General features: G+C 37.2%; 1 protein-coding gene across 1 annotated transcript in view; it reads left to right on the plus strand.

The window, feature by feature from the left end:
* The first annotated feature begins 2491 nt into the window (after positions 1–2491).
* usp43b (ubiquitin specific peptidase 43b) overlaps positions 2492–27522 on the plus strand; it is a 106669-nt gene continuing 81638 nt past the window's right edge. The window contains exons 1-2 of the mRNA XM_079407861.1: positions 2492–3361; positions 8549–8701. Coding sequence (XP_079263987.1) covers positions 2774–3361; positions 8549–8701 — 741 coding nt within the window. The 5' untranslated portion in view covers positions 2492–2773. The remainder of the gene's footprint in view (positions 3362–8548; positions 8702–27522) is intronic.

Here is a 27522-nt window from a genome sequence, read left to right on the forward strand (position 1 = left end):
TTCATTTTACAAGGAATTTTAAGGCCACCATGGGAAGAGAGATTGATGCCATTTTTTTTTACTTACACTTGCCACAAAAGAGCAGTCATTCAACAAAAACAGATGTTATAGCCATAGCAACGTCTCTTTCTTGCTTACGCTCTGTTGATTTACCACTAGAGGGCGCCATAAACTAAACCATGTTGATGTGCACCTCACTCATCACTATATTTAAATTAATTTTGATGAAATGACAGCTTCTGAAAGCTTACAAACTTCAAAAATAATGACTGTATTCAAACAGGTTTCTGACGCACTTCCCTTGTCTTCCATTGCTCAGCCAAACAGGTATCCGGATCTGAGCTTACCTGAGTCTGATTGCACTGACTAAGGATTCAGCAGCATACTGTATAAAGAGACAGCCATAATCAGCTAATAATCTGCAAAAGGTTCAATGACAGTGATATCCGTGATCTAAAATTAGTTATTTGGATGTCATGACAGAGAAATCTGTGCGAAGTGTTCAGATCTTTCAGCCTGAAAAAAGATTAGATTGCAGGTTAGCATACTGCATCTGTGAAATATGCTGATATTGACAGTAAACATTCACAGTATGGACAGGCATCTTTCCCAGAACCAATGAATGCATAACCACAATAGAGTCCAAAGCTTCAGTCTGCAACATCAAGTGCAAGTCAAACAACTGTAACATCAAACCTTAGAGTCCATATAATCAGAAATGTTAGATACGTACCTTCAGTACTATTAAAAAAAAAAAAAAAAAAATTCTTTCTACACTGTCACTGGGGCAGTACCTTCTCAAAAGGTACATCTTTGTCCCTAAAGGCACTGTACATATTGGAACCTTTTATTTGAGTGTGTGGAAATGTTGCTGGATTTGTTTTCTTTTCTGTAGTTTTTCAATATAATATTTGAAAAAAAAAAATCTAAAACAATATTTTTTATCACCTCTTTTTCCCTGGGATTTTTTTATTTATTATTATTGTTGTTTCTAGGATTCATGTTGAATTTCTCTCTGTAAATGACAAAGAAAAATTAGTAATTTTCTTTTTTTCTTTTATTCCATAAAGGGATTTTTCCTTTCAGTAGGAAATAAAGCTCCTTCATTATCAGTATTTGGTGTAAATCTATTTGGTCTGCACGGCTTGCTATAGAGTTGCATTCGCTGTGCTGTCTTAACAGCATGTTATCATGGCTGTTTAGAGATAATGATTGTTTTTTGATTCAGCAGACCCTATCATCATGTTGATTATTTATCCCCAAGGTCTCTCTTGATCCTTTCAAAACAGTTGAGGTTAATGTTAAACATTTAGTAAAATATTTAGAGAACCATGACGCTGTGGCTTGGCAAACACGACTAGAGAGAATTACTCGGGTAAATTAAAACCAGACTTATAACTTCTTTTCTCATTTTCCAGTCCAGTCCACATGCAAACAGTCCGGTTAGCGGTTATGTAATGCTTTTATGCATCGTTCTGTGTTTTTGATCGCATATAAGTAACAAAAAGAAAGGAAGGAAGGAAGTAAATGTACCTCAGAAGATAAAAATATCTTCGGGTATGCTCTTTTGCAAAGGAATGGCACACTGAAAGAGATAGCTGCCAACCTAGAGACATGTATCCACACAAAGCGTCTTTAAGCTCTGCATGTTCAGTACTTTGAACTCATTTTGCATATAAGCTCTCAGTAGAATAAAGCGCAAAGAAATGGAAATCTAAAAATAAGATAATTTTGGCCATTATCCAAGACATTTATCTCCTCTGATTGTTCAAATGTAAAGAGGACAGAATGAGTTTAAAACCGCGTTACTGGTTTGGCAGGTTGAATTCTGGAGAAATAGGAAAACTGTAGGTGGTCTGGTTTTGTGACAAAATTCTTTCGCTGTGGCAGTGAAGAGATAACCGGGAAACAGCATTGATGTGACTTCTGCTCTGACTGAGCGTCTGTTCTCTGTCCACAAGAGGTGATGATAAACCAATGAAGGTGTGGGGTTACTCAGAGGCCAGCTAAAGACATATGGCAACAGGACCCAGTGCCAACATGGAGGTGATGGAGCGATATTTAATAATCAAAGGTGATAACAACATCCACATCAATTCAATGTGAGATAGTATATACAATGTCAGATAGTATATTAACAAAACACCCTGTTTTTTCTTCAAATTTGTAAAACTTTTGTCTTTGCGGTCTTTCCATTATATCAGGTCAGTGACTGGCCACTGGAGCTACAGTGCAACATAACCAAAAACATAACATAACCATTTTTTTTTGTAGTAAAACCATGGTGATTTTTCTTAAGGGTACAATTTGCTTTAAAGCAAGACAAAACTCGTCAGATTGCATCCCGGAAATTACATGTGTTGACAGAGAAAAACTGAAATTCCTGTAAATAAAAATAGTCGACCCCCTGAAAGTCATTGTATAATTTGTACACTGATCACTAGGCTTGCCGTACTGACAGCTCTGCCTGTCAATCACCCCATTGCTCTCTGCTTCCCGCCAGTATGAAGTTCCAGGAGCGCTCGTGCTGACCGCCGTTACCGGAGAACTGTCAATCACTCGTTCCACACCGCCTGCCGCTATGACGTCACGGGAGTTGCCGTTCTGACCGAGCGACCTGTCAGTCACTCCTTCACTGCGAGCGTGAGGAAAATCTCTGCGCGTGAAACCACTACTGTGCACAATGCCGTATACCGACGCAGCATCAGGTGAGGATAACAGCCCTCCGCGTGCTTCAACGGTTTAGCAATCAGGAGGGAAATAAGCAAGAAGTATGGATAAGCGCGACAAGAAAGCGAAAAAGGATTCAGGGAAGTCTACGAAACGCACAGGCAAGCTGTTCCGGAGGAAATCGTTCAAATCAGTGGAAAGTTTGGTGAGTAAGATGTTGAAAAGTTTGGGGAGCTTGGCTAACGGCGGAGAAACAACCGAACGCTCGGATGCTGAGGATGATGATGGTGGCTTTGGACAAAGCGCACCTTGCGCGGCAAACTCGGGACATGTGAGAATAGTTGACAGCAGCCAGGTGAGGAAAAGTTGCTCGCTTCCCTGCCGTTCCTCCGCGAGAGAGCGACTGTTCTCGCTGTACGGGGATAAAACGCCAGGCGTGCTGGGTCTGAAGAACCACGGGAACACCTGCTTCATGAACGCCGTCGTGCAGTGCTTGAGCAACACGGATCTGCTCGCTGAGTATCTGTGTCTGGAGCGATATAAACGGGATCTGTGTCACAGGGGGATGAACGGGTTTATAAAGAATGAGAACGGTCAGCAGGAGAAAGGAGAGGTTACGGAGCGGCTCGCGACTTTGGTCCGAGCGCTTTGGACTTTTAAGTACACTCCTCAACTCTCGGCTGAGTTTAAGGTAGACTCAAGTAAACTGTTACTTTATTATTTTGTCACTGACGCTTTTATCCAGTTATTGCAGGTTACAGGTACAGGATCATCTAGGCATTCTGTGAAAGTGCCTCAAATATCCCATAGTAGCTAGTATTTAAGGAACTTACACATTTCAAGCTGCTCGAATGTTCTTCACGTTATTATGGGGTCAATGGAGGAAACTATGAGTGTCTATAAAGGTTCCATTTAAAATTGGTTTTACAGCCCGATACATAGTGAATAGTGAAACACTTGGAAATGGTACAGGATCATCTAGGCATCCTGTGAAGGTTCCTCAAATATCTTATTTTAAGGACCTCATATTTCAAGCTGCTCAAATGCTCTTAACGTTATTATGGGGTTAATGGAGGAACGAGCATCTACAAGTTCTAGCAGGAACTTGTGGGTTCCAATTAAAGATAGGTTTTTACAGCCTGATACATTACAAGAACTTTTTAAGGCCTTCAAAGAGCATGCAAAATCCTTTATAATTATTATGCATGCATTTTATGACAAAATACTGTATTTATTGAGAAAATGTACTTTCAAAAATGCCATGCAAGATTAAAATTAACTGTGATTAAAATGGTGAAAAACTTGGAAATGGTAAACAGACAGCACCTAAAATGCACATACTCCCATATATATATGTATATATACATATATATATATATATATTAACTTAAAATCTTGATGTTGACACAGAAACTCATGGACATGTGTGGTGTCAACTTTACATATAACTTAAAATCAGCTCATGGAGATTTTTCTGGCCAGTTTGTTCTGTATGTGAGCAAATGTGTTCCCACAGGATGATCTCTTCTCAGCAAAAAATAGATCAGGACAAGAAACTTTCCAAAGATAACATTATCAACCGAGTGTAAACTTAAAAACTAGAGTGCACTCTCAGATAAGACATCACCACACTGGATACCGACAACAAAAACGAGTACGATCTGGAATGCAAGTATTATGAAACACTTTGCTTTCTCAGAAATCTACTACTAGCGTAACACATTTACTAGAAGAATTGACAAAAGAGATGGCTGCTACAGTCTTTAAGACAGAGGGGACAGATGGCAAAAAGATGAAGGTTTACAATGGTAGTATGAATGTTTCACAATGATAGTTACATACGGATTATTAGTTCAGGCTTTGTCGTCTACATAAAAGATATAGTCAATATAGCCAAAAAATTCATCCAGCAACACTCTTAAAGGCATGTATGGATCCATTAAGAACCTTTGGAATCCTTCCATTCCACAAAGGATTCTTTATAGTTGAAAAAGGTTCTTTAGATTATTAAAACATTCTTTACACTAAGAAAAAAGTTCTGTTATGATATCATCTGCTTCTTTAAGCTCCTCACAGGGTTAAGCCATTTATCTTGAGGTAGGAGTAGCTAAAGAAACTAGCAGGTGGGAGAAATCCAGAAAAGATTTCAGTGGAAAAGCATCATGGAGAAGAGGTGGGAGTGTAGCCATATGCTCTGATGGGAAACAGAGGCCCAGTTCTATTCACACCCGACTATCAAAAGACTGAAGTGATTGCCTGGAAGGCCCCCAGTCTGGGTTGACTGTTAGACGAATGGAGAATTAAAAGAATACTGAAGGCAAAATATAAGGCTGTGCCCACTCAAAAACACATTTGTGACCTTGGACCACAAAACCAGTCTTAAGTGTCAATTTTTCGAAATTGAGATTTCTACATCATCTTAAAGCTGAATAAATATGCTTTCCATTGATGTATGGGTTGTTCGGATCAGACAATATTTGGCTGAGATACAACTATTTGAAAATCTAGAAAACTGAGGGTGCAAAAAAATCTAAATATTGAGAAAATCGCCTTTAAAGTTGTCCAAATGAAGCTCTTAGCAATGCATATTACTAATCAAAAATTAAGTTTTGATATATTTACGGTTAGAAATTTACAAAATATCTTCATGGAACATGATCTTTACTTAATATCCTAATGATTTTTGGCATAAAATAAAAATGTATAATTTTGACCCATACAGTGTATTTTTGGCTATTGCTACAAATATACCCCAGCGACTTAAGACTGGTTTTGTGGTCCAGGGTCACATTTATGCATACATCTGAATCAAAGATCATCTACTGTATACTGTTTTTTGGGGTGTCTACACAAGACAACATTATCAGCTTCATCTAATTCTGAGTCTATAATGACTTGCATGTCATAAATTTACATTAGGCCGTCTGAGGCATGATTTGCTTTTTCCTGTTGACAGAGCCCAGAGTATCTTGTCTAGAGACGACATAAATAAACTCTCAGACGTCTGCGAGAGTTAATGAGTGCCTAACCACAGATACGGGGAGCCATCTATAAACAATCAAGAGCTCTACCCTATAATTTATGCCTCCCACTGCGCTTAACTTCATTTGCTTAATATCAGCTCCAGTAAAGTGCAATCTATTTCTAATTAGACTAAAATGGACCTGAATTACACAGTGAAAGCATTACAAGTGGTGACTGGTTCAATTATGCCATTTATAATGCAACCGAAGACCAAAATCTTGTGTAACTTGTGAGCTGGAACTCAAATCAATGAGTTGTTAAAGGGGAAAGGAGCTTGTTGGTAGAGCTGGCATGCGGTTGATGGATGTCAGGCTGGTATTTCACAGATCGCAAGGTCGTGTTGTGTATAGTTCCTGACTGATGTCTAGTCAACTCAAAGGGGAATGTAGTTAATGGTTGAGTATATATTAAGTCATCAAGTCTGCTGTGTCAGTATTGGGAATGAAACAAAATGGAATTCAAAATTTTGTACTCCACAATGTACTTCTAAAAGTCGAGGAAACTAGAAGATATATGCCTTTAAAAAAAAAAAATAATAATAATAAAATATATATATATATATACATTCTTTCTTTTACAGGAAACCAAAATTGGTGGCTTATCTTGTCAGGAAGGGAGTATAGAAATCTGTAATAAAATGCTGTCTGAGATAAGAACGTCTAAATGATATGTACAACCTGCAAAAAAAGAAAAAAGTTATCATGGAAAACCTGGAAGTGTTTAAAAAATAAATAAAGTAATATAATATAATATAATATTATATAATAGTACAATTATATTTGTTTTCCTAGTTAAACTCATGATTAGAAATTACTCATTGAGCATGCAATGTCTTAACTGCATGGAAATTCGAGTTTTATTATGAAATAGACAGAAAATTGCATTGCCAAATAATTTCATGAGGTCTAACACAATTAATTATCTTATCCTTATATTTGGGTTCACTGACGAGATGCTGAGCAAAAAAAAAAAAAAGAAGAAAGAAAGGCCTTTGAAGATCAAAGCATTGATATTTTAACTGTCCAACTTCTTTAATACTTTTTTATTTTATTTTAATTTTTTAAATTATTTAATGGATGGTGGTGCTTTTCCTTCTTCTACTCCTGTTCTTATATATATCTATATCTCTATATAAACACTGGGATATTTCTGTGTATATGCAATACAAAACATTTTTGTTAGAATATGGCTGGGGGGGGGGGGGGGGGGATCAAAAGTGTCGGTCAATGTCAATAAACTAGTGTTTATTAATCAAAAAGCAAAAAAGAAATAAAATTCATGGTTAGTCTCTCCTTAAAGAACCTTCTTCCATGCTACTAGTTCATCCGTTTCTGCACAAAAGTACCATTCAAATCAAACCTCTTCAGGCTAAATACTCATTGATGAAAAGGAAGCCTTTCTTTTCATATAAAACTGACAGGAATCCTCTCTTTAATACCACAGATAAGTGGAGGCCTACATTTCTCAAAGCTTTTACATGCGCCAAAGACATTTCACAGGACCAGAATTCAAATATTCTCCAGTGACTGTTGACTATATATTATAAATTAAACATTGGGCTACATTTTCATTCTCACTGCACGGCTTGTGACCTTTGACCTCTTTGAGGAGTATATAGCAGTTTCTCTGTCACATGTGTTTAATTAGAAGGTGCTTTGAATAAATTGTTGTTCCTCTGAATAACTCCTTTGAGAGCGAAGCGTTTAGCGGAGGTAACTATTCCAAAAACTAGGCTTTTATTCTTTTGAAGATGGGTTTAAACCCTGTGACCACATGACCCACTTTCTCACTATATGACTAATATTAAGATTATTAAGGCCAACGGCTTCATATTATTATCTGCAATTTGCTCCCAGCTGCTAGATTGAGTTTGTATGGTTAATGCCGCTGTAATTAATGTTTATGTCACTCAGCATTAAAGTTATGATTTTAAATTCACCTGACATTCAAGATGTCTTTAAATGATGTGGCTTCCAAGTCGTTGCAATCAAATAAGTCTCTTTTGCTCAGCAAGGCTGCGTTTATTTGATCAAAAATACAACAAAAACGGTAATATTGTGAAATATTATTGCAATTTAAAAATATATATTTTTTTAGAAGAATATATTTTCTAATGTAATTTATTCCTGTGATGTAAAGCTGAATTTTCAGTATCATTACTCCAGTCTTCAGTGTCACATGATCCTTCGGAAATCATTCAGACATGCTGATTTGCTGCTCAAGAAACATTTCTAATTATTGTCAATGTTGGAAACAGTTGTGCTGCTTAATATTTTTGTGAAAACCATGTTACATTTTAAGGATTACTTGATAAATATAAAAATTCAAACAGCGATTATCTTTGTCACTTTTGAATTAAAGGATTAATTTCTTTAAAAAAAAAAAATAATCTTACTGACCCCAAACTTTTGAGCGGAAACATACTGGATGAAAATAAATGTGCAAATAATATTACTACTGTAAAGCAAACCAAAAAACTGCTGCTGGGATCTGCCAATGCATTTCATAAGAACTTTTTTTGTGATCACAGATGTGAAGAGGATTCTTCATTTATTCATTTACACAGTTGTTGTCATGATCAGCAGTGAGGAGCATCATTCACTGTATAGCAGAATGCAATTTACATCCTCCATCTGCTCCCTATCGCATCTCAGTATCTAACGAACTGTGGTTATTATTCAACCACTCCAGGATTGGTTTTTCTAGAAATTCACTAGATAACTCAGCATCGTACACATGGAGTGAATAAACAGGATCATGTTTAGGATCATGTTTAACTTTTTGTGTTCTCTATATTTATAGAAAATCTGATACTACTACTATTTGTGTGTCCTTTATCTTGTTTCTTGTCCAGATGACGGTATCCAAATACGGTGCACAGTTCCGTGGGAATTCCCAGCATGACGCTCTTGAATTCCTGCTCTGGCTTCTGGACCGCCTCCATGAGGACGTCAGCTCATCTTCAAACCTCCCCAATGGGAATAACAGAGGAAAATCAAGTGGCAAGGTAAGAACAAGCGTGTCTCAGAACCCGCCCTGAGCTTGAAACAGAAATGATGCAACATTCAATCTCAAAAATTGGCTCAAAATTAGATTTTTTCCTGACATTATGATATATTATTAAACCCCAAACCACAAATCATCACCTGAAATATCTGCAATACGAGGACTCACAATTATTTTGCAGAATAATAAGTTAGTATGAGTTACCAACGGCTCTTCTAAACCCCCATATGGCCAAAACAGATGTTACCTTCACCATTACAGTGACTTGGCAAGGTCAGAGAGTCTCATCTACACACCCCTGCCACCCGTAAACAACACATCTGTTTATGAAATATGGAGATTCATGCCAAGCGCCATAGCGTGCATTGAGCTACAGTGGTCTTCTTGTACGTAACCTTGGAATTGCCCAGATGAATAGCTTTACACAGTGGTTGTGATCTTCACAAGGCGAGATTCATGGGGATTGGGGCTGAAATTGATTCGAAACCCATAGCGTTTCGCAGGTCTACATGAGTGCAAAGGTTTCCATTCATCTTGGACCTCAAATGGAGCCACATCACCATGGCAGCAAGTTGCAGAAACCGCCGCAATTATTGCCACTCCAGGAGAAACATGCATTTGTTGTTTATTACATTAACTTTACACTGCATATAAACGAGAAATCTAATTTTGTAATATCAAATTGTTAGGAAAAAACATCTATTTACTCTTTCAAATTAGGGCAAGAAGGGACATTATCCGTTATTACTGCACCTTATCTCCACTGTTAGTGTTTAAACACAGCAGAGCCCCAATAATGGAGAAGACTATTTTCTTTAATAAAGCCACTGCCTTATTTAGAAACCTTTTGATTCAAACGACTGGAGGACAAAGGAATATTTTTCTCCATGCACTGTGCTAAGGCTGAACATTTAAAAAAATCTGCTTTCATGCCAACATCAGAGCTCTTCTTGTCTGAAGAAAGCCTGTGCTATTTTTAAAATCACAAATGTAAGCAGCTGAATTTTACTGAACATTACAGAAGCTTTGATTAGTGATGGCTTCTGAGGTCAGATGAGGTCTTTTGTCAACAAACATCAGGGACTGAAATTAAGCTAATCACCACTATAAAGTATGGAGTTGTTGTCTACCAAAATCAAATAAATAAACATAATATCACAATATATATCCGAAAGAACAAAAAAGTGAATTATCTGAATTTATACAGTTTGTAATTTAAATTAAGAAAACACACAAGGTTAATAATTTTAAAAGCTTTAAAAAAAGTTTATACATTAATTATATATTAATTTGTGTTTATTTCAATCCAAAGCAAATTACATCTTTGAGCCAGTGGCAACAAGCGACTGTATTAACAAGAGAGTCATTGAATCATTCACTTAAACGACATATTCAGCACTTATACATTCAGAAACCAACCAAGTTACCATTTTTGTGGGTGAATCACTGACTCATTCACTGAATTGATGTGTTAAAAATAGCAAATTCACTACTGTACGAAACACCACTACTGTGTGTTGCTTGTGGACATGTAATGGCTATAATCAGGCTTTTAGTCCAGGTGATATGTAAAAATAATGTTCACTTTTTCATAAAAGCATGAAACTTGGTATGCTTGTATAGTTTGCGGCCCTAAACATTTTCAGAAATGGAGCCATTGCAAAAACACTTTGTGGTTGCCACGGTGACCATTTTACTTTCCACCATAACCAAATTATGTATTTTGTGTCATATCTCCTGAACCAAACATGATATCACAGAAAAGGTGATGTCTACTCTTATGTTTTGATGGTCAAGGAATACAATGATATCATATACAGCAACATAAACTGTTCAGGTGAAGAGTTAATGGTGAAATCAGCAATGTGAGAGGGAAATCACTAGGGCTGGACCAGAATATTCGAATATTCGTTTGGAGGGATGGCATTCGATTTTTCAATTTGAGATTCGAATATTCGAAGAAAAAAAATAAAAATAACACGTGACATCGATCCCTGCGAAACGGTTCTCATTCGCGCTTTAATGACTAGCCCTTGCAGCAACGCCAACATCGTGATTAAAGAGAAGAAGGACCTGGTCTACATTGAGGTTAGACTAATATTTTATATTAAATTATTAGTAAATAATTTAAATGTAATTTAATATGATTTTGCTACACTACTTCATCTCGTGCACAATGCATAATTTGACTAAGAAAATGCTAATTAATAGGTTGTCAGCCTGGCTGAACATCTGCACCAGCAACAGACCGATCGAAATGTGGAAGAGCTGTCTGCAAGCCATAGAGAAGAGGAGACTGCGGCGCTACCACCAACAAAAAAAAAAAAAAAAAAATCAGGAGATTTTAATGCTGATGGAGTCCGATGACGAAGAGGAAGAAGAACATGGAGACGGCGCAAAAAAAGAGATGGAGCAATATTTAAAAGACGCTACAAAAGTACAGTCGGGCCCGCTTGCATGGTGGAAGCAAAATAGTGACCGCTACCCTAAACTGGCATTTGCAGCCAAACACCTCCTTTGCGTTCCGGCCACTTCAACTCCGTCAGAGCGCATTTTTTCAAAAGCTGGCTACATCGTTAACAAGACCCGAAGTTCGCTTTTGCCCGAAAATGTAGACAAGCTCATCTTTCTTGCACACAACTTGAAAAGAGTGTAGCTAAATAGGTAGCTTTACTAGCTTCAGCTTGCAACCTGATTTTATTTATTTGAAAGTTTGATTTGTAAAATTGTTTATTGAAATGTGAACTAACGTTAGCTTATTTTATTTAGCCCATTACATTTTGTTTTATTGTATAAGGGATTTTTATTTTATTTTATTTAAACACTAAATAATGCTACCTTGTCATTTATTTATTACAGTTTGTTGAACTTTGTTAATTTATTTGTTGTTCTTTTATTTAACTAGCACACCTTTTATGGTGTCGGTGTTACTCTGCTGCTAATTTCTGATTTAAGAGTGATTTTGTTGGAAAAATATTAGGCTACCTTATTTTAAAAAATGTGCTGCTAATATCCGATTTAGGAGTGATTTATTTAAAAGTTTTACTTTGTAAAGAATATTTTGTTTATTTTATTTAGACTATTAAAATGTTTTTATTCTATAAGGGAATTCATTTAATTTTATTTAAACTGTTCGTTAATTAAAATGTGTGATTTTACTGCCGTGTTCTTTATTTATTACAATTCGTTGAACTTCGTTAATTCATTTTTCGTTCTTTTATTTAAATAGCCTACCCTTTATGGCGCCTTACTGTGCTGCTAATTTGGGAGTTATTTGTTTGTTTGATAAATGTTGGGCTATACCTTATTTAAAGTATTGCTCTAACAGACCTGTTATTGTTTTGTATTATAGTGCAGTGTTCGTTCTTAAATAATATAAACCCTGCCCGGGCCGCATGTAGCGCCCGGCTTTCGGCTTGTGCTGTTCTGTCATTTATTAAAGTTTTATTCATTCTGAAAGTGTCGCGACTTGCCTGTATCCATATTACACAAAAATGCGACTTTGCACTCCCTTGCGTCCCCAGCAGTTGGATGAACGGTTCTCGACATAAAAATGCAACAGACAGACACACACACTTTATTAGAGATAAGAATATATTCAGCCCCCTCCCACCGAAGCTTCGAATATTCGATGTTGATCACTACCGAATACTCGAAGCTCAAAAAATGGTATTCGGACCAGCCCTAGAAATCACATTATCTGAGTATCACAGTACCACAGCATTTACAAAAGTCCTTATTATGGCTATTATTTATAACTAATATTTTATTCAATAATACATTAAAAGATTGTTTTCAAGAATACTATCATATATTTCAGAGATATATATATATAAAAAATAATCTCAGGTAAGTGTATTTGTCCTTACCTCTCGGGCAGAGTCATGTATTAGGTGTTTCCAATACATTCTTGTTCTCTCTCAACAATGCTTTAACATCACACGCAGACGGCAACGCAATCAGGTGAACAGTTAATGGTTAATTCAGTGACTTTATGAGAAGGATTCCAATGAAATTTCAGAAGGTTCAGAATGACATTTCAAACATATTTCATGTAAACTTAATTTACAATCACTCTCTGGGGTCAGAGTTGTCTATTATGTTGTCCACAAGGGGGAAGCCAGAGTCCTGTATGCAGGCGGGTACACGCAGGTGAATCACTAATTTATGATGGTGGAATAATATTTATGTGTAGGGTGTGGTGTGGGTGCGGGCTGGACAGTGACAAGCACGGGCGGGTTGCGGGTCCATTAACCAAGACTATTTCGACTCGGTCAGTACACAATGTAGCCAATCGCGCTGCCACTGAATGACAGCTGTAGTGAGTATATCAAAGGAAGCACTCTTTGCTTGCTTTCTGTATTTAATTTATTCACAATTTGAATAAAAGTTTTAATAAATGAGAATTGTCTACCTCATGTAGGAGATTTAATGCAGGTGCGTTAAATAATTTAATGCAGGTGCAGGTTCAGGTCCCAGTTTTTATGCCAAATGGTTCGGGTATGGGATTAAATTAGTGTTGCTGTCAGATAGTGTGTCGGGTGTTCTGTCAATTAATGCAATTGTGGGAAGATAATTTCACCAGCCAGGAAAGGTGAATGAAAATGCCTCTCTATGATGTTACCACAAGGCATCGCTTACTTACAGATCTCAGGCTTCTGGAGGGGATGTAGATTCGTAAGAGTGAGGAGGAAGTACGAGGGTGCTCTAAAGTATGAGAGTGTTCTGGACACAAACATCAATACCTTGAACTTGATGCGAGCCGCAACTGGTAGCCAGTGCAGGGAGATAAAGAGAGGGGTGAAGTGGGCCCTTTTGGTCTCATGGAAGACCAGTCATGCCGCCGCATTCTGAAACATTTGTCGGTTTTTTTGCGCATGATGGAAGTCCAGCTAGAAGAGCATTGCAATAGTCCAGCCTAGAAGTGACAAGGGCCTGGGCAAGAAGTTGTGTAGCATGCTCTGTTTGGAAGGGCCTGATCCTCCTGATGTAGCACAATGCAAACCTGCATGCTTGAGCTGTCTTTACAATATGGTCCTTGAGGGTCAGCTGGTCACCAAAGAATAATTTTTGATAAACCTAGCAGGATGATGAAATCATGCTGTAGAGTTGGAGTGGCAGGGAAAACGAGAAGCTCAGTCTTTGCCAGGTTGAACTGCAGGTGATGTTCTTTCATCCATGCCGAGATGTTTGCCAGGCAGCCTGAGATCCATGCAGCTACTATTGGATTGTCTGGTTGAAATGAATAATAGTGCTGTGTGTCATCAGCATAGCAATGGTAGGAGAAACCATGTGCTTGTATAATGGGTCCCAGTGATGGAGAGTATATGGTGAAGAGGAGGGGTCCAAGAACTGATCCCTGAGAAAACCCTGTGGCCAGTTGGTGTTCTTTGGATACCTCTCCTCCCCAGGAAACTCTGAAAGACCTACCAGTGAGAAAGGATTCAAACCAGGGGAGTGCAGATCCAGTGATGGTAGACAGGATAATCTGATGATTCACAGAGTCAAAAGTGGCAGATAGATCCAGCAGAATAAGAACTGATGATTTGGAATTAGCTTTCACTATCTGCAGGGCTAAAGTGACCGACAGCAAAGCAGTCTTAGTTGAATGGCAGCTGCTGAAACCTGAGTGGTTAAAGATCAGTTGGTCATTCTGTGAAAGAAATAATGTAACCGTGTCTATAAAGGTGTGAACCTTGATTCCATTAGAATAGCAAAGGAACAGCATTCCTCAGGAACATCTTGTAGATAGCAGGATCTCCAGTGGGAAGTTCCTAACAGTGTTGTTTCTAGGCCTTTTGTCTTCAAGTATAAAATGATATTCCACAGACAGAACTTTGGGAGAAGCTAGGATTCATATGATACAAGGGTTAAGATTGTTTGAAGGAAGACATGCTAACATCGCTATTGAAGAATTGCTATACTACCATCTTCAATAAATTCTCCCCACAAAAATTTTGATCAAGCCTACTTAACTTTTTATATTAGAGAAATCTAGTACATTGGTGAGCCACCCAAAAGACTGCTCAGCAAAAATACAGTAAAGATGGGGCATGGGGCAACTTTTTAGGTTAAAAGGAGTAGTATGCACTGGCCAGTCTAGACAGATATTGTCTTGACAAGAAAGTGGATCAAAGAAAGTGTCAGTTGCTGTATTTACATTCAGAGATGAGAAATTGGTGGGTGAGGGGATGACACTACAGAGGAAAGATGATGGGTGAAAATGAGCGTAGGTTTTGCCTAAAAGTAACTGGTAGAGGAATTAGTGGCACACAGGTGTGTAGGTTAACAAATATGTAGGTTAAATGTAATAAAGAAATGAGCAGAGATGTCTAGAGGTTTTATCAAATGTTGTCTGTGATACAATTGCATGTGTAAATTAAGTCAAGCTGGTTGCCTGATTTATTAGTGGGTGGTAAGCCCTTTGAGATCGAATGAAGCTAGGAGTGGAAGTGGAAGTCTGCATTTGGATTTCAAAGTAACCAAAGACTACAAGGGGACTGCCATCCACAGAGAATGAGGATAGCAGCCCATCCAGCTCCTATATAAAGGTGCCCAGTTGACCAGGTAGGCGATAAATCATTAAAATATGGAGTTTAACAGGAGCTGTTACCATAATAGCATGAAACTCAAAATAATTTTTATTGCATAAGGAAGAGTGGGTTGAGTATTTCCAATTATTAGAAATGAGAAGACCAGTACCCTTCCATCCTGATGGGGGGTGTGAGAGAAAGGGAAGTTGTTAGAGAGAACAGCAGGGGTTGCGAAGTCTTCTGGACGGATCCAGGTCTCAGTCAAGCCCAAGATACTAAGAGTAGACTGAGAAGCAATGGCCAGAATGAAGTTTGTTAACAGCTGGCTGACAATTCCAGAGACCCACAGAAAATGACAGAGGTGCAGCAGAGGAGTTGCAGATAGGACGCAGCGTAGCAAGATTGCGTTGTCGTCTGCATGTGATGTTAAAGCATTGTTGAGAGAGAACAAGAATGTATTGAAACATACTACCGCCTACCTGACTCTGCCTGAGAGGTAAGGAAAAATACACTTATATGAGATTATATTTTCTTCATATCTCTGAAATAAATGATTGTATTCTTGAAAACTGTACTATTGAATAAAATATTAGTTAAGCCGGTGTGTGATGGGTATTCTGGTGCAATATGGCTGCTGTCGCATCATCCAGGTGGATGCTGCACATTAGTGGTGGTTGAGGAGATTCCCCCTTCCATGTAAAGTGCTTTGAGTACCCATAAAAGCACTATATAAATGTAACGCATTAATAATTAATTAATTAAATCAATCTTTTATTGTGCTATTGAATAAAATATTAGTTAATTATCATTAAAGAAAAAATTGATAGCCATAATATGGACTTTTGTAATGCTCAGATACTGTGATTTCCTTCTCACATTCTTCTTCATCTGAACAGTTTATGTTTTTGTATATGGTATCATATACAATATATGGCATATATTGTAATCCTTGACCATCAAAACATAGGGGTAGACATCACCTTTTCTGTGTTATCATGTTTGGTTCAGGAGATATGACACAAAATACATAATTTGGTTATGGCGGAAAGTAAAATGGTCGTCATAGCAAGCACAAGGTGTTTTTGCGATGGCTCCATTTCTGAAAATGTTCAGGGCCCGAACCTGTACAATTGTACCATGTTTCATGCTTTTATGAAAAAGTGAACATATCACCTCAAAGTTTGCACAAATCACCTGCACTATTTGTTAAAAGGGGCGTAACAGATTACAGTAACCTCAAATGCTGCCTCTGCTAATTTGGTGACCCTGCTGTTTATCTGTTACTGAGAACAAAATGCTTTTTGGTGTATGAAACATTGGAGTTTAGATGTCACCAAAGTGAATTTTGGTAACAGATTTTGGTAACCTGTTATGCTGCCTTGTTGGATTTGTTGACCCTGCTGTATCTGTAACTTTTCACATCAGACCAAAATGCTTTCAAGAATATAAATTGGAGGAGGTTAGACATAATCAAAGTGAATTTGATAACATCAAAGCCATCTTGTGTAAAATAAAGTGGGAGTAACCGATTTCGGTAACCTTTAATGTCGTCTTTTCGGATTTGGTGACCCTGCTGTATATCTGCAACTCTTCACATCAGACCAAAATGCTTTTTGGGATGTAAAATAACGAGGTTAGACATCACCAGAGTGAATATGGAGAACATTACAAACATTCAGTGTAAAATAAAGGCGAGTAACCTTTATATGTAGCATATGATTTTAAATAGTTTTTCTATATAAGTACAAGACGGATATCTTTGATGTCGTAACACATCATTGCTTTGCTTATGAGTGCTGCATTTATAATACTGCATGACAAGAAGTTAAACTTTTAACCCCTGCTGGGACCCCTCTCTGATCAGTGTCCCTGAATTTTCGTCATGACTTTATGCACCTCTTTGTATCACCAAGTCACAAATCAGAAGTTATACATTACTATGAAACATTTCATAGGTCCCTATTCTAAGTTCCATGAAATCTAATTATTATTAGATACAATTATGCATTAGATCTAATTATTAAAATTTAATTAAACCAATAAAGGAAAATCCAGAAAAAATAAAACTGAATTCACAAGGCCCTACATTTTTTAGTTAAACAAATTTGGTCACACCTTTATTTTAAGGCCCAATTCTCACTGTTAACAAACCATTAACTACAACTTTTGCAATAAACTAAGAATTTGCTGCTTAATAATAGTTAGTAAGGTAGTTGCTAAATTTAGGTATTGTGTAGGATTAGGGATGTAGAATATGGTCATGCAGAATATATGCTTTATAAGTACTAATAAACAACCAATATGTTAATAATAGGCATGCTAAACTAGTTAAAAGTGAGAATTAGTCCCTATACTAAAGTGGTACCAAAGATTTTATAAATTATTGACATGGTATTGTTAATGATTAGATTATAGACATGCTTTTGACATAATTTAACCATTAAAAAAAAAAGATTTCATAGTGCCCTAAAACTATCATAAAATGTTACAAACCAAGTAATTCAGAAAAATGGCGAAGGAAAAGTCACCCAAAGTTTAAAAAAAAATTGCTGACATGGATGATTAACCCTTAAATGCATACCTCGGGTCTTTAGCGACCCGGGACGTCATTCACTACCCTGTCCCTCCTTTATTTTTTAAAGTTAGACATCAACTTTCTTAGTATTCCTCAATCTATTCATTATAAACTATATAACAAGAAAAATAAAATAAAATTTAAAAGAATATCTGTTTTCCGTTTTGCTCATAATCACCGCAGGCATAAAACAAAAGAATATCATAAGCAAAAACTGAACTGGTTTGAATGGCTATACTGCAGAGCAATTACTGTATGCCATAAAATACAAGTGTAAGTGTCATTTGATGGTGGATATGGTGAATAAGCTGCCAGCGATTAAACTATTGATTTTGAAGTCACTGAAAATGGTTTTGCGAATATGTTTGAGATCGCGAATATGAGCCAGATGCTGAATGTACTGTGGAAGTACGCTCTGACGATGATGGCGATGGTACAATCATCTGCTCAAATTGAACCCTTCTAAGTTTCAAAAGGTACCGAATTATGCTTTCTTATATTGTTCTTCTGTAATTGTTCTTAAAACATCAAGAGACTTTTTTGCTATTGCAGCAGTTACAGATCCATTCGTGCCGGATATATAGGTCCGGGTCGCTAAAGACCCGAATATGTATAATGATTGGCGAAACATTCATGCATTTAAGGGTTCATGACACGATGATGAAATGACATTACAGAATTCATATTGAAATGCTGGTGATATGTATGGTGTGCACACTAACGTAACACTTAGAAGTGTGACATCTCATTGGCTTTTACTAGTTAAATGGCTTTTAGAACACAAATGTTTCTGCTGTTGGCATTATGCTGATTGTCTCTTTTTGAACTCAACAGCGCTGGAATGGTTATCAGATGTGGTTTGATGTTGTTGGTTTTGTTCGCTAATTAATAATTTGGTTAGAGACACAAATTTGAACCACTGCTTAGTGAAGAGACTTTGATTTTCTGTAAAACAACTCTTGTAATCAACAGTCTGGTTGCGCAGTGCCGTACTGTCTCCAATTGATGATCTTTGTGTTTATGTGTGTGTTTGTGTCACAAAGCGATTAAGCACTTCTGGCTATGCCTGTGGCTACAGCCCAGCTTATTATCTCTGAGCAGTACTTTCATCTACTCTCTGTTGGTGCCCTTTTTGACTGAACTTGATCTATTATTAAAAGCCAGTTCTTTTTTCTTTTAAGATATGTTCCTATACAGGCACACAGATAAAGTGTTGTGGTATAATGCTGTAAGAACATGGGATATACAAGTCTCAAAAGCCATAGCAAGGTCAGTAAAAGAACAAACTATTCGAATTGACCGTTGGTGTTGATACACGCAAGCTGCTAGAGATCTGTTTTTCTCCTGCAGGCAAAGATCTGAGCAACAATGATACTAGCCTTCAGAAAACGTACTGTGGACGTACCATTTTTTTAATGTTAGGAATCTCTGTAACCCCTTTCTATCCAAGTACAAATACCTCAGAAATCTCAGCAAACCGGACTGTATGTATTTTACTTTCAAAGGTAGTTCAGGCCATTTAATTTGCTATTTTGATAAAAAATCAACCATTAATTAAAAAATTTAAATAAGTCACTTCAAATGCGAAACAATAAGACAAATAAACAGTTAAAATCCATTTTAATTCACGATTAACAAAACAAATTAAAATGTGTAATTAAAAACATTTAAAATTATGTAATACATTTTTTTAATTAAGTAATTAGTTGTACAATGAATTGTAAGAAAACAAAATCCAGTTTTAAATTCTATACACACATGGACCCAAACATTTATTTTATAAATATAAAAACAATTAATTTTATTATCCTTAAAAATATTTATATTGTCATAAACATTAAGAAATTTGCTGGAAAAAGCAGCAAAGTGAGAGGATGTTTATTTTTTGCAGAATTTATATGAAAATGCACACACATACAGACAAGATGCCAAAATGCAACAAAAATAATTCTGATCTCCACTTTGGCCACCCACCCAGAGTTCTCTGTTTCCGTCTCGTATTCAATGTATTTGGAGTCAGGCTCAGGTCACAGGGATGGTGGGTGCCTCAAAATGTCTCATTTATGAGTCAGTACACATCCTAGAATGAGCGTGACCATGCCAAAACTCCTCCAGAGTGTGAAGACACAGCCCAGCGGACATTTTCAGACTCACTTTTAAAGACATACATTATACATGTTCTAATGGAGGTTGACAATTGCATGCCTGTAAACAAACAGTTAGATCTATTTATTTCACTTTCTCTCTTTCCCTTTCTCTCTTTGACCCTAAGCCACTGATTTTTGGCATTCCCTTCGCTGTGTTTACTGGATATCACTCTGGAAACAGAGCTGGTATGAAGCCATCTCTCAACGAAATGAAAGGACACTTTTGTGAACAAGTGGATGAAAGAGGCGCTTATTCCGGACATATGGACTGAAGGAGAGCGATAGAGAGAGGTGCAAAACCCCTCATGCAGGGTTTAAATTAATTTACAGTGACATAATCATGATTGGGTCAAAAATTCTTACAATGTTACACTTTCTCTTTAATTTGTTTGGCTGTTTATCACAGTAACTGATAAATGATGGCTGTACATTACAATGCAACACACACAAATTAATCAATGATGGACCACATATGGCTTCACTAGCCTTAAACGCAGGTTGAAAGTGAACACCTGCTAATGGACAGTGAAGTAGCAAAACAGTCTTGCGTAATTGCAAACTTGTATATAAATGTCTGAAGAAGTTTGTTTCTAATGAAGCTTTTCAAGGCAAGACCGTTATCGTCTCTGCAGGAGTTTTTGAGGCCATGGCTCTGAGAGTCTCTTTTTTTCAGTCCCAGTCTAGCAGTGTAACACTAGGTCGTGCCACCTGCAGATGTTTTCTGTGGACTCGTCATTGGACTATACACATCAGTAATGGAGATGAGTCAGAGTAGAGGAAGCTGCTGGAGGACTTCTGGTGTGTGGAAAACCACCTGCTGCTGAACATCTGCAAGACAAAGGGGTTGGTGTTGGATGTCCGGCATATCAGGGAATTTTTTTATTTTTTTTTATAACTGTTTATTGAATTTTATTTTGTGGAACAGTAGTACAAAACAAAAAGCAGCTGTACAAATTTAAAACCCACCCGAACCCATCCCACCCCTTGGTAGACTTAATTTTTTTTTAAAATAAATAATAATAATAAACATATATTAATTAATATTAATAGATAAACAAATAACAATAAAATAATTTTTACAAAGATTTTAGAAAAGACACAACATTAAAAGCTGAATGCCATGAATTTACAGTTTTGACGTTAGATCCATGTATACGAGAAGTAGAGAGTTCCATCGAGATAATGTCCAACAAATACACCGTCCAGGTTCGTCTGTCCATTGTGTGAGGAGGATTCCAGCGGATGACTAGCAATTTTTTTGCTGCTGTGAGAGCAGCTAACAGTAAAGATCTTTGTTGGACGGACAAGGTGAAGTCCCAAAAGTCATTCATGAAAAAATGGCGTGGAGTCAGTGCCCAACAAATATGATAAATCCTGTGAGAGCCGAGTCCAAAAAGGTGAGAGAGTCAAGTAAACCCTATGTAGCAATTTCCAATGAATCATTTGGTGATTAGGGGTTTTAGAAGACAATTTAAACATACCCCATACCTGATCGTAAAATAAAACATGCACATCCTCATTAAGATCCTTAGCCCAAACAGTAGTAATAGATAAAGGTTTGTATGAATGCTCAAGAAGAAAGAGATAGATGACTGAAGCAGAGGAGGGAGATTCCTCAGAAGGAAGAATTAGTTTGCGCAAAGGGTGAACAGGCAGTTGAGAGTTCCAAGGCACCCCATACGCCCGTAGGGCCGATCTAATGCGCAAATACATAAAAAATGATGTGCCTGGCAGATTATATTGAGTTTTAAGATTCTGGAGGGATTTTAAACCACTATCATCATAGATATCTCCCAGAGTGTTTACTTTATTATGAGTCCATTGCGGACAATGAAATGGAGTACTGCCTGACAAAAGGTTATTATTGTGGAAAATAGGCAAATTCCTATGCCATTTTGAAACTAGTTGTGAACGTCTTTCAACATCCCTCCATGTGGAGAGGAGGTGGGTTACAATGGGGCCAAGCCAAGATTTACACTGCCTAAGCGGAACTCCCAGAAAAAAAAGATGCTTCAATTTATACGGATAATCAATAGAATTTTTAAAGACATGTTTTGTGATCAAAAGCCAATATGCGAGGGAGGGGTAATGGCCTTGAATATTAAGTGATTTTCACCTGAGAGACAAAGGGCCCTCCCCTAAAGGCTGCTAATGGGCCATCAGTGTGACTGTGACTGAGGCAGGTAAGACAGAGTGTGAGGAGATTGAAAAAAAATTTTTTTTTTAATTATTTGTATTTTATTTACAGCACAGTATAATCAAAACATACATAATGAAGTTCAAAGACACATTATTGTGCACACTGATCTAACCACAGAGATGTGAACAGACTTTGACTCATTCCTGCAACAGACTCTGTTCAACAAGTACCTGATATTTACTTATGTCCATGGATTCAAGAAGAATAAAAAAATGTCGGTACAGTGCTCTCAGAGGAAACCATTTTGAAGAAAGTCATCAGGATTCATCTGTAGTTCAGGTACCTGATTCAATAAAATACAAACAACCAAAAAAAAATTAAAAACATTTGTGAGCATGTTAATATCAGGAGCATCTATCTATATATATATATATATATGTGTGTGTGTGTGTGTGTGTGTGTGTAGGTTTTATAGACTCACGCATGCTTTGTACTATCATAAACAAAAATACATTTTATATCTGAGAAACTAATTATTGTTTAGTCCGTTATTAAAATCTATTTTTGAACAGAGTAGGCTATTAATAATAAACATGTTCTAAACATACTTAGACTCGTAGCATTGATCATGTTACAATGTACTCTCATATTACTTTTGTTTTATATAGAGCATGAAAAGATCGCACCGTAAGAAATTTAAATACAATGAATTGCCCATCAATTTCAAACATTGTAGTCTGGAATTACAGTTTGGGAAAAACGACTATGATTTTGTAGTCATTGAGCTGTCACGGTGCACACACAAGGAGGACACAGGAGCACGCAGACGAGGATATAACTTCAAATAATAGTCTTTACTGATGACATCAAGGCAGGGCAAGACACAGACAGGAACACCAGGGAGTAACGAGTAGACCAGACGCAATCAAACTGAACAGACAGGACTATAAATACACAGGTTAATCATAGATAATTAGACAAACACAGCTGGACAAAAATTAACTAATGTTTACATTTAACAAGGACAGGAAACAAACCAAATATGGACACAAGAGGCAGGAACACATGACACCCACGACAGAGGACTGACAATAGCCTAGTATGTATGATTTTATAGAAGCTGTTATGATTCTGCAGCCATAGACTCACGCATGCTGTGAACTACAAAAGGATGTAATTTGTACTATTAAAAAAAGAATATTTTATTTCTGAGAAACTAATTGTTATTGTTTAGCATGATATTAAATCTATTTGTGAACATTAAACATTCTTCTAAACATTCTTAGATGGCAGCGTTCATCATATTATCGTTTGGGAAAAACCCAACTAAACGTGTTCAAGTTTGTCACGTTGTCACGTCAAGTTAACACGTTAACTAATGCAAAAAAAGAAGCATTACTTACTCATCAGATCGATCTCCTCTTCTGGATGAACTCTTGTTCTTATTTTGAGGGAAATCCAGCCTTTACTCAGCGCGTCGTCTTCCAGTAACGAACAGTATAGCCACGATGGGCGTCCTCCTGACTCTTTGTTTATGTTTGGCATCTCCATGCGCGCGCGGCTCACGTGGTTATTTACATGTGAATTCGAGGGGGTGGGATCGCATTAAAAATAATGAGTTAGACGAGACAGACTGAACATCGTGTTGGTTTCATACGGATTATTTTATCACAGAATGTTTGTTTTACTTCATTTGAAAGTAGACACTTCAAGCTTTCTATATAGATAACCCCCATGTTTCTGTGTTGAGTATTTGCTGAGTTACACTTCATTTTAGTGATGTGTTTCAAAAAGCAGATCGCGGCGATGGAGAAGACTGAGAGCGCACCCAGTTTGTTTTATTTTTTTCCCAAAACCACAAAGTTTTGTTATAATCGTGAGTGTACACAAAAAAATAGACACTTAACAGTTTCGATTGATGTATAACACTTATTTGTGTGACCAAAATCAACAGAGTATTTTTAGTGTCTTTTGCACTGATCTTAAAAAAACAAACTGGTATCGCCGGCAATACCGTCGACCCCAGAGGGTTAATAAGTGGGAGAACATTCATTTTAATCACCGATATACGGGCCTGAAAAGAAGTAGGAAGACGAGAAAAATTTTCCAAATCTGAGGATACTTTGGCTAGAATACTATTATAGTTTTTTGAGACTATTTCATGCAGGGAAGGAAAAACATCTATCCCCAAGTACTTAAAGTTTTGAACCAATGGAATAGATATAGAAAGGGACATGGAATCAATGTTAGTCGTGAGGAAGTAAACACGACTTACTCCAATTAATTTTAAACCCAGAGATCCAAAATGGTCAAATAAATTCAACACACGAGGAATAGAATGTGACGGCTTCTCCAAAAACAGTAAGATATCATCAGCAAACAAAGAAATATGATGATGAGTATTCCATATATTTATGGGAGAAATAGTTTCAGATTGTCGGACCGCTTGAGCTAAGGGTTCCAAGGATAGGGCAAATAACAGAGGAGAAAGCGGGCAACCCTGACGAGTACCTCGATGTATAAAGAATGGGTTAGAGCGAACAGCACCTGTGAGAACAGTGGCTGCTGGATTGGCATACAGAACTTTTATCATATTTATGAAACTCGATCCTAGACCAGATGCTGTAGGACCGCCCAGAGATCCAAAATGGTCAAATAAATTCAACACACGAGGAATAGAATGTGACGGCTTCTCCAAAAACAGTAAGATATCATCAGCAAACAAAGAAATATGATGATGAGTATTCCATATATTTATGGGAGAAATAGTTTCAGATTGTCGGACCGCTTGAGCTAAGGGTTCCAAGGATAGGGCAAATAACAGAGGAGAAAGCGGGCAACCCTGACGAGTACCTCGATGTATAAAGAATGGGTTAGAGCGAACAGCACCTGTGAGAACAGTGGCTGCTGGATTGGCATACAGAACTTTTATCATATTTATGAAACTCGATCCTAGACCAGATGCTGTAGGACCGCCCATAAATTGTTCCATTCTGGTCGAAAGCTTTCATCGCATCTAGAGATAATACTGCGCAAGGGGAGGATGAACTATTTGTTAAATTAAAAATATGATATAACCTGCGTAAGTTATCCGAAGCTGAGCCAGATTTAATGAATCCTGTTTGGTCATGATGAAATAGCCTATTCATAAATTTCTCTAGACGACGAGATAGTACTTTAGCATATAATTTAACATCAGTACCTATCAAAGAAAGTGGCTGGTAACTAGAACAGGAATTTGGATCTTTATCTTTTTTTAACAAGAGAGAAATAACAGATATATTAATAGATGGGTGAAATGAGCCTTGAATAACTGAAAAATGTATCATATCTAACATGAGGGGGCCTAAATCCGACTAAAAAGTAGTATACAATTTGATTGGAATGCCATCTATGCCTGGGGATTTCCCCTTGTTCATCGATCGAATTGCTGACTCCAGCTCCTGAAGAGAGATCGGTTCAGCCAGGTATTCCGAATCTGAATCTGACAGCCTAGGTAAATCAAGGTTGGACAGTAAAGATGCAAAAGAGTCAGGGTCACCATCAGCAGAAGAAGTATAGAGGTTAGAGTAAAAAGACTGAAAGGCGATATTAATGTCTTTTGGGTCTGTCATAATGAGCCCAGATTGGGATTTCACTGCTGAAATATTAGCAAACTTTTCACTGTTGCGTAATCTTAGTGCTAAAAGGTGGCTTGGTCTACTCCCTTGAAAATAGTAATTCTGCCTGGATCTTTGGATCAGGAATTCTGCCCTGGATCTCAGTAATGAATTGAGTTCGGACCTAACCGCCATGATTTTACTGAGTGTATTGTCTGAGAAACAACGCTGATTATCTCTAGTCAGATTCTGGAGCTGTGATTCCAGTTCAACTATCTTTTTGTGTCGGTTTTTCTGAAGGAAAGAGGCATATGAAATTGAGTTATTCCTTATAAATCCTTTAACTGCATTCCAAAGTGTTCGAGGATCATCCACTGAACCTTGGTTAATTTCAATAAACTCAGCAAATTTATTTCTGAAATGACTGCAAAAATTTTCATCCTGTAACAATTTAGGGTTAAATCGCCATCTAGTGGCACGAGATGGCAGAGGGATCAAAGATAATCTGCACAAATTTCCATCATGATCCGACAAAGATAAGGAACAGATATCGGCATCACGAACAGCTAAAGATAAATAAGTAGAAATGAAAATATAGTCAATTCGCAAATAGGATTTATGAGTTGCAGAAAAGAAAGTGAAAGACTTTGCAGAAGGGTTTAATAAACGCCAACTGAGACGGGAGCCACGTCGGTAGCGATCTTTTCAAAAAGCCCATAGGGTTGTCCTTTTCGGAACCTTTAGGTAATCCGACCAGATGCCGATTGCTGCGCCTATTGCGATCCTGCAAGTCCACAACCTGTTGCTCGAGCGCGGCAACACGTCTATCGTGATCTGTGACGACTTTTTTTGTTCTCTCATCTCCCCTGTAAGAAGATCCAGTTTAGAGCATAGCGACTGAACAACTGACATGTGAAAAGCGAACTCATTCCTCATCGCCATCAACTCAGTTCTTAGAATGTCCCCAAATTGTGTAACAGTGTTCGCCATCTTGTCCATCATATCGCTTGAGTTCTGTGACTTGAAGTTCTTCTTAATCGGAGAAGCCGATGGAAACAACTCCTGCTGTTTACGACTGCATGCCATCAGGTAAAGCACCACCAATGCATAAAACTTAAAACAAAACGAAAAAAATCTGCAAAAATAAGCCAAGCGTATGGACCTCTACTCAAGTGCGACTAGGTTTATGAGCACGTTACGTGACTGCTCTGAATTTCTGAAACTACCCAGGGAGACAGTATAGAAGAAGGGCAATCCAAACTACCTGAGCAGAGAAACGGCAGAGCGAGTTGTACAGTCTGCACTCCGGCACTTCTTTATTGGCATTGATGGTTCCACGAAGAATCTATTGAATCTTTCCATTTCACAGTTTTTTTAGTTTAAAAATGCTCTTTAGATTATTTAAATGTTCTTCACAAAAAAAGGTTCTTTTAAGAACTGTTTACTGAAAGGTTCTTTGGGAAACTAAGGCAAGGTAAGGCAAGTTTATTTATATAGCACATTTCATACACAGTGGTAATTCAAAGTGCTTTACATAAAATAAAGTGAAATAGACATTAAAAATCAATAAAAACATGGAAATAAAAATAATAAAAACAATGAATTTTAAAATGATATAGAAATTGATTTAAAATGAATTTAAAGAAAATGATTATACATAAAATTCATTGCAGTCAGTTCGGACATATAGCACAGTGCTCATTTAAATGCACATTTAAACAGATGAGTTTTGAGTCTTGATTTAAATGTGGCTAATGTTTTAGCACATCTGATCTCTTCTGGAAGCTGGTTCCAACTGCAGGCCGCATAATAGCTAAAAGCAGACTCC

The sequence above is a fragment of the Barbus barbus genome (genome assembly GCF_936440315.1).
Source record: "Barbus barbus genome assembly, chromosome: 4".
In the NCBI taxonomy this organism is placed as follows: domain Eukaryota; kingdom Metazoa; phylum Chordata; class Actinopteri; order Cypriniformes; family Cyprinidae; genus Barbus; species Barbus barbus.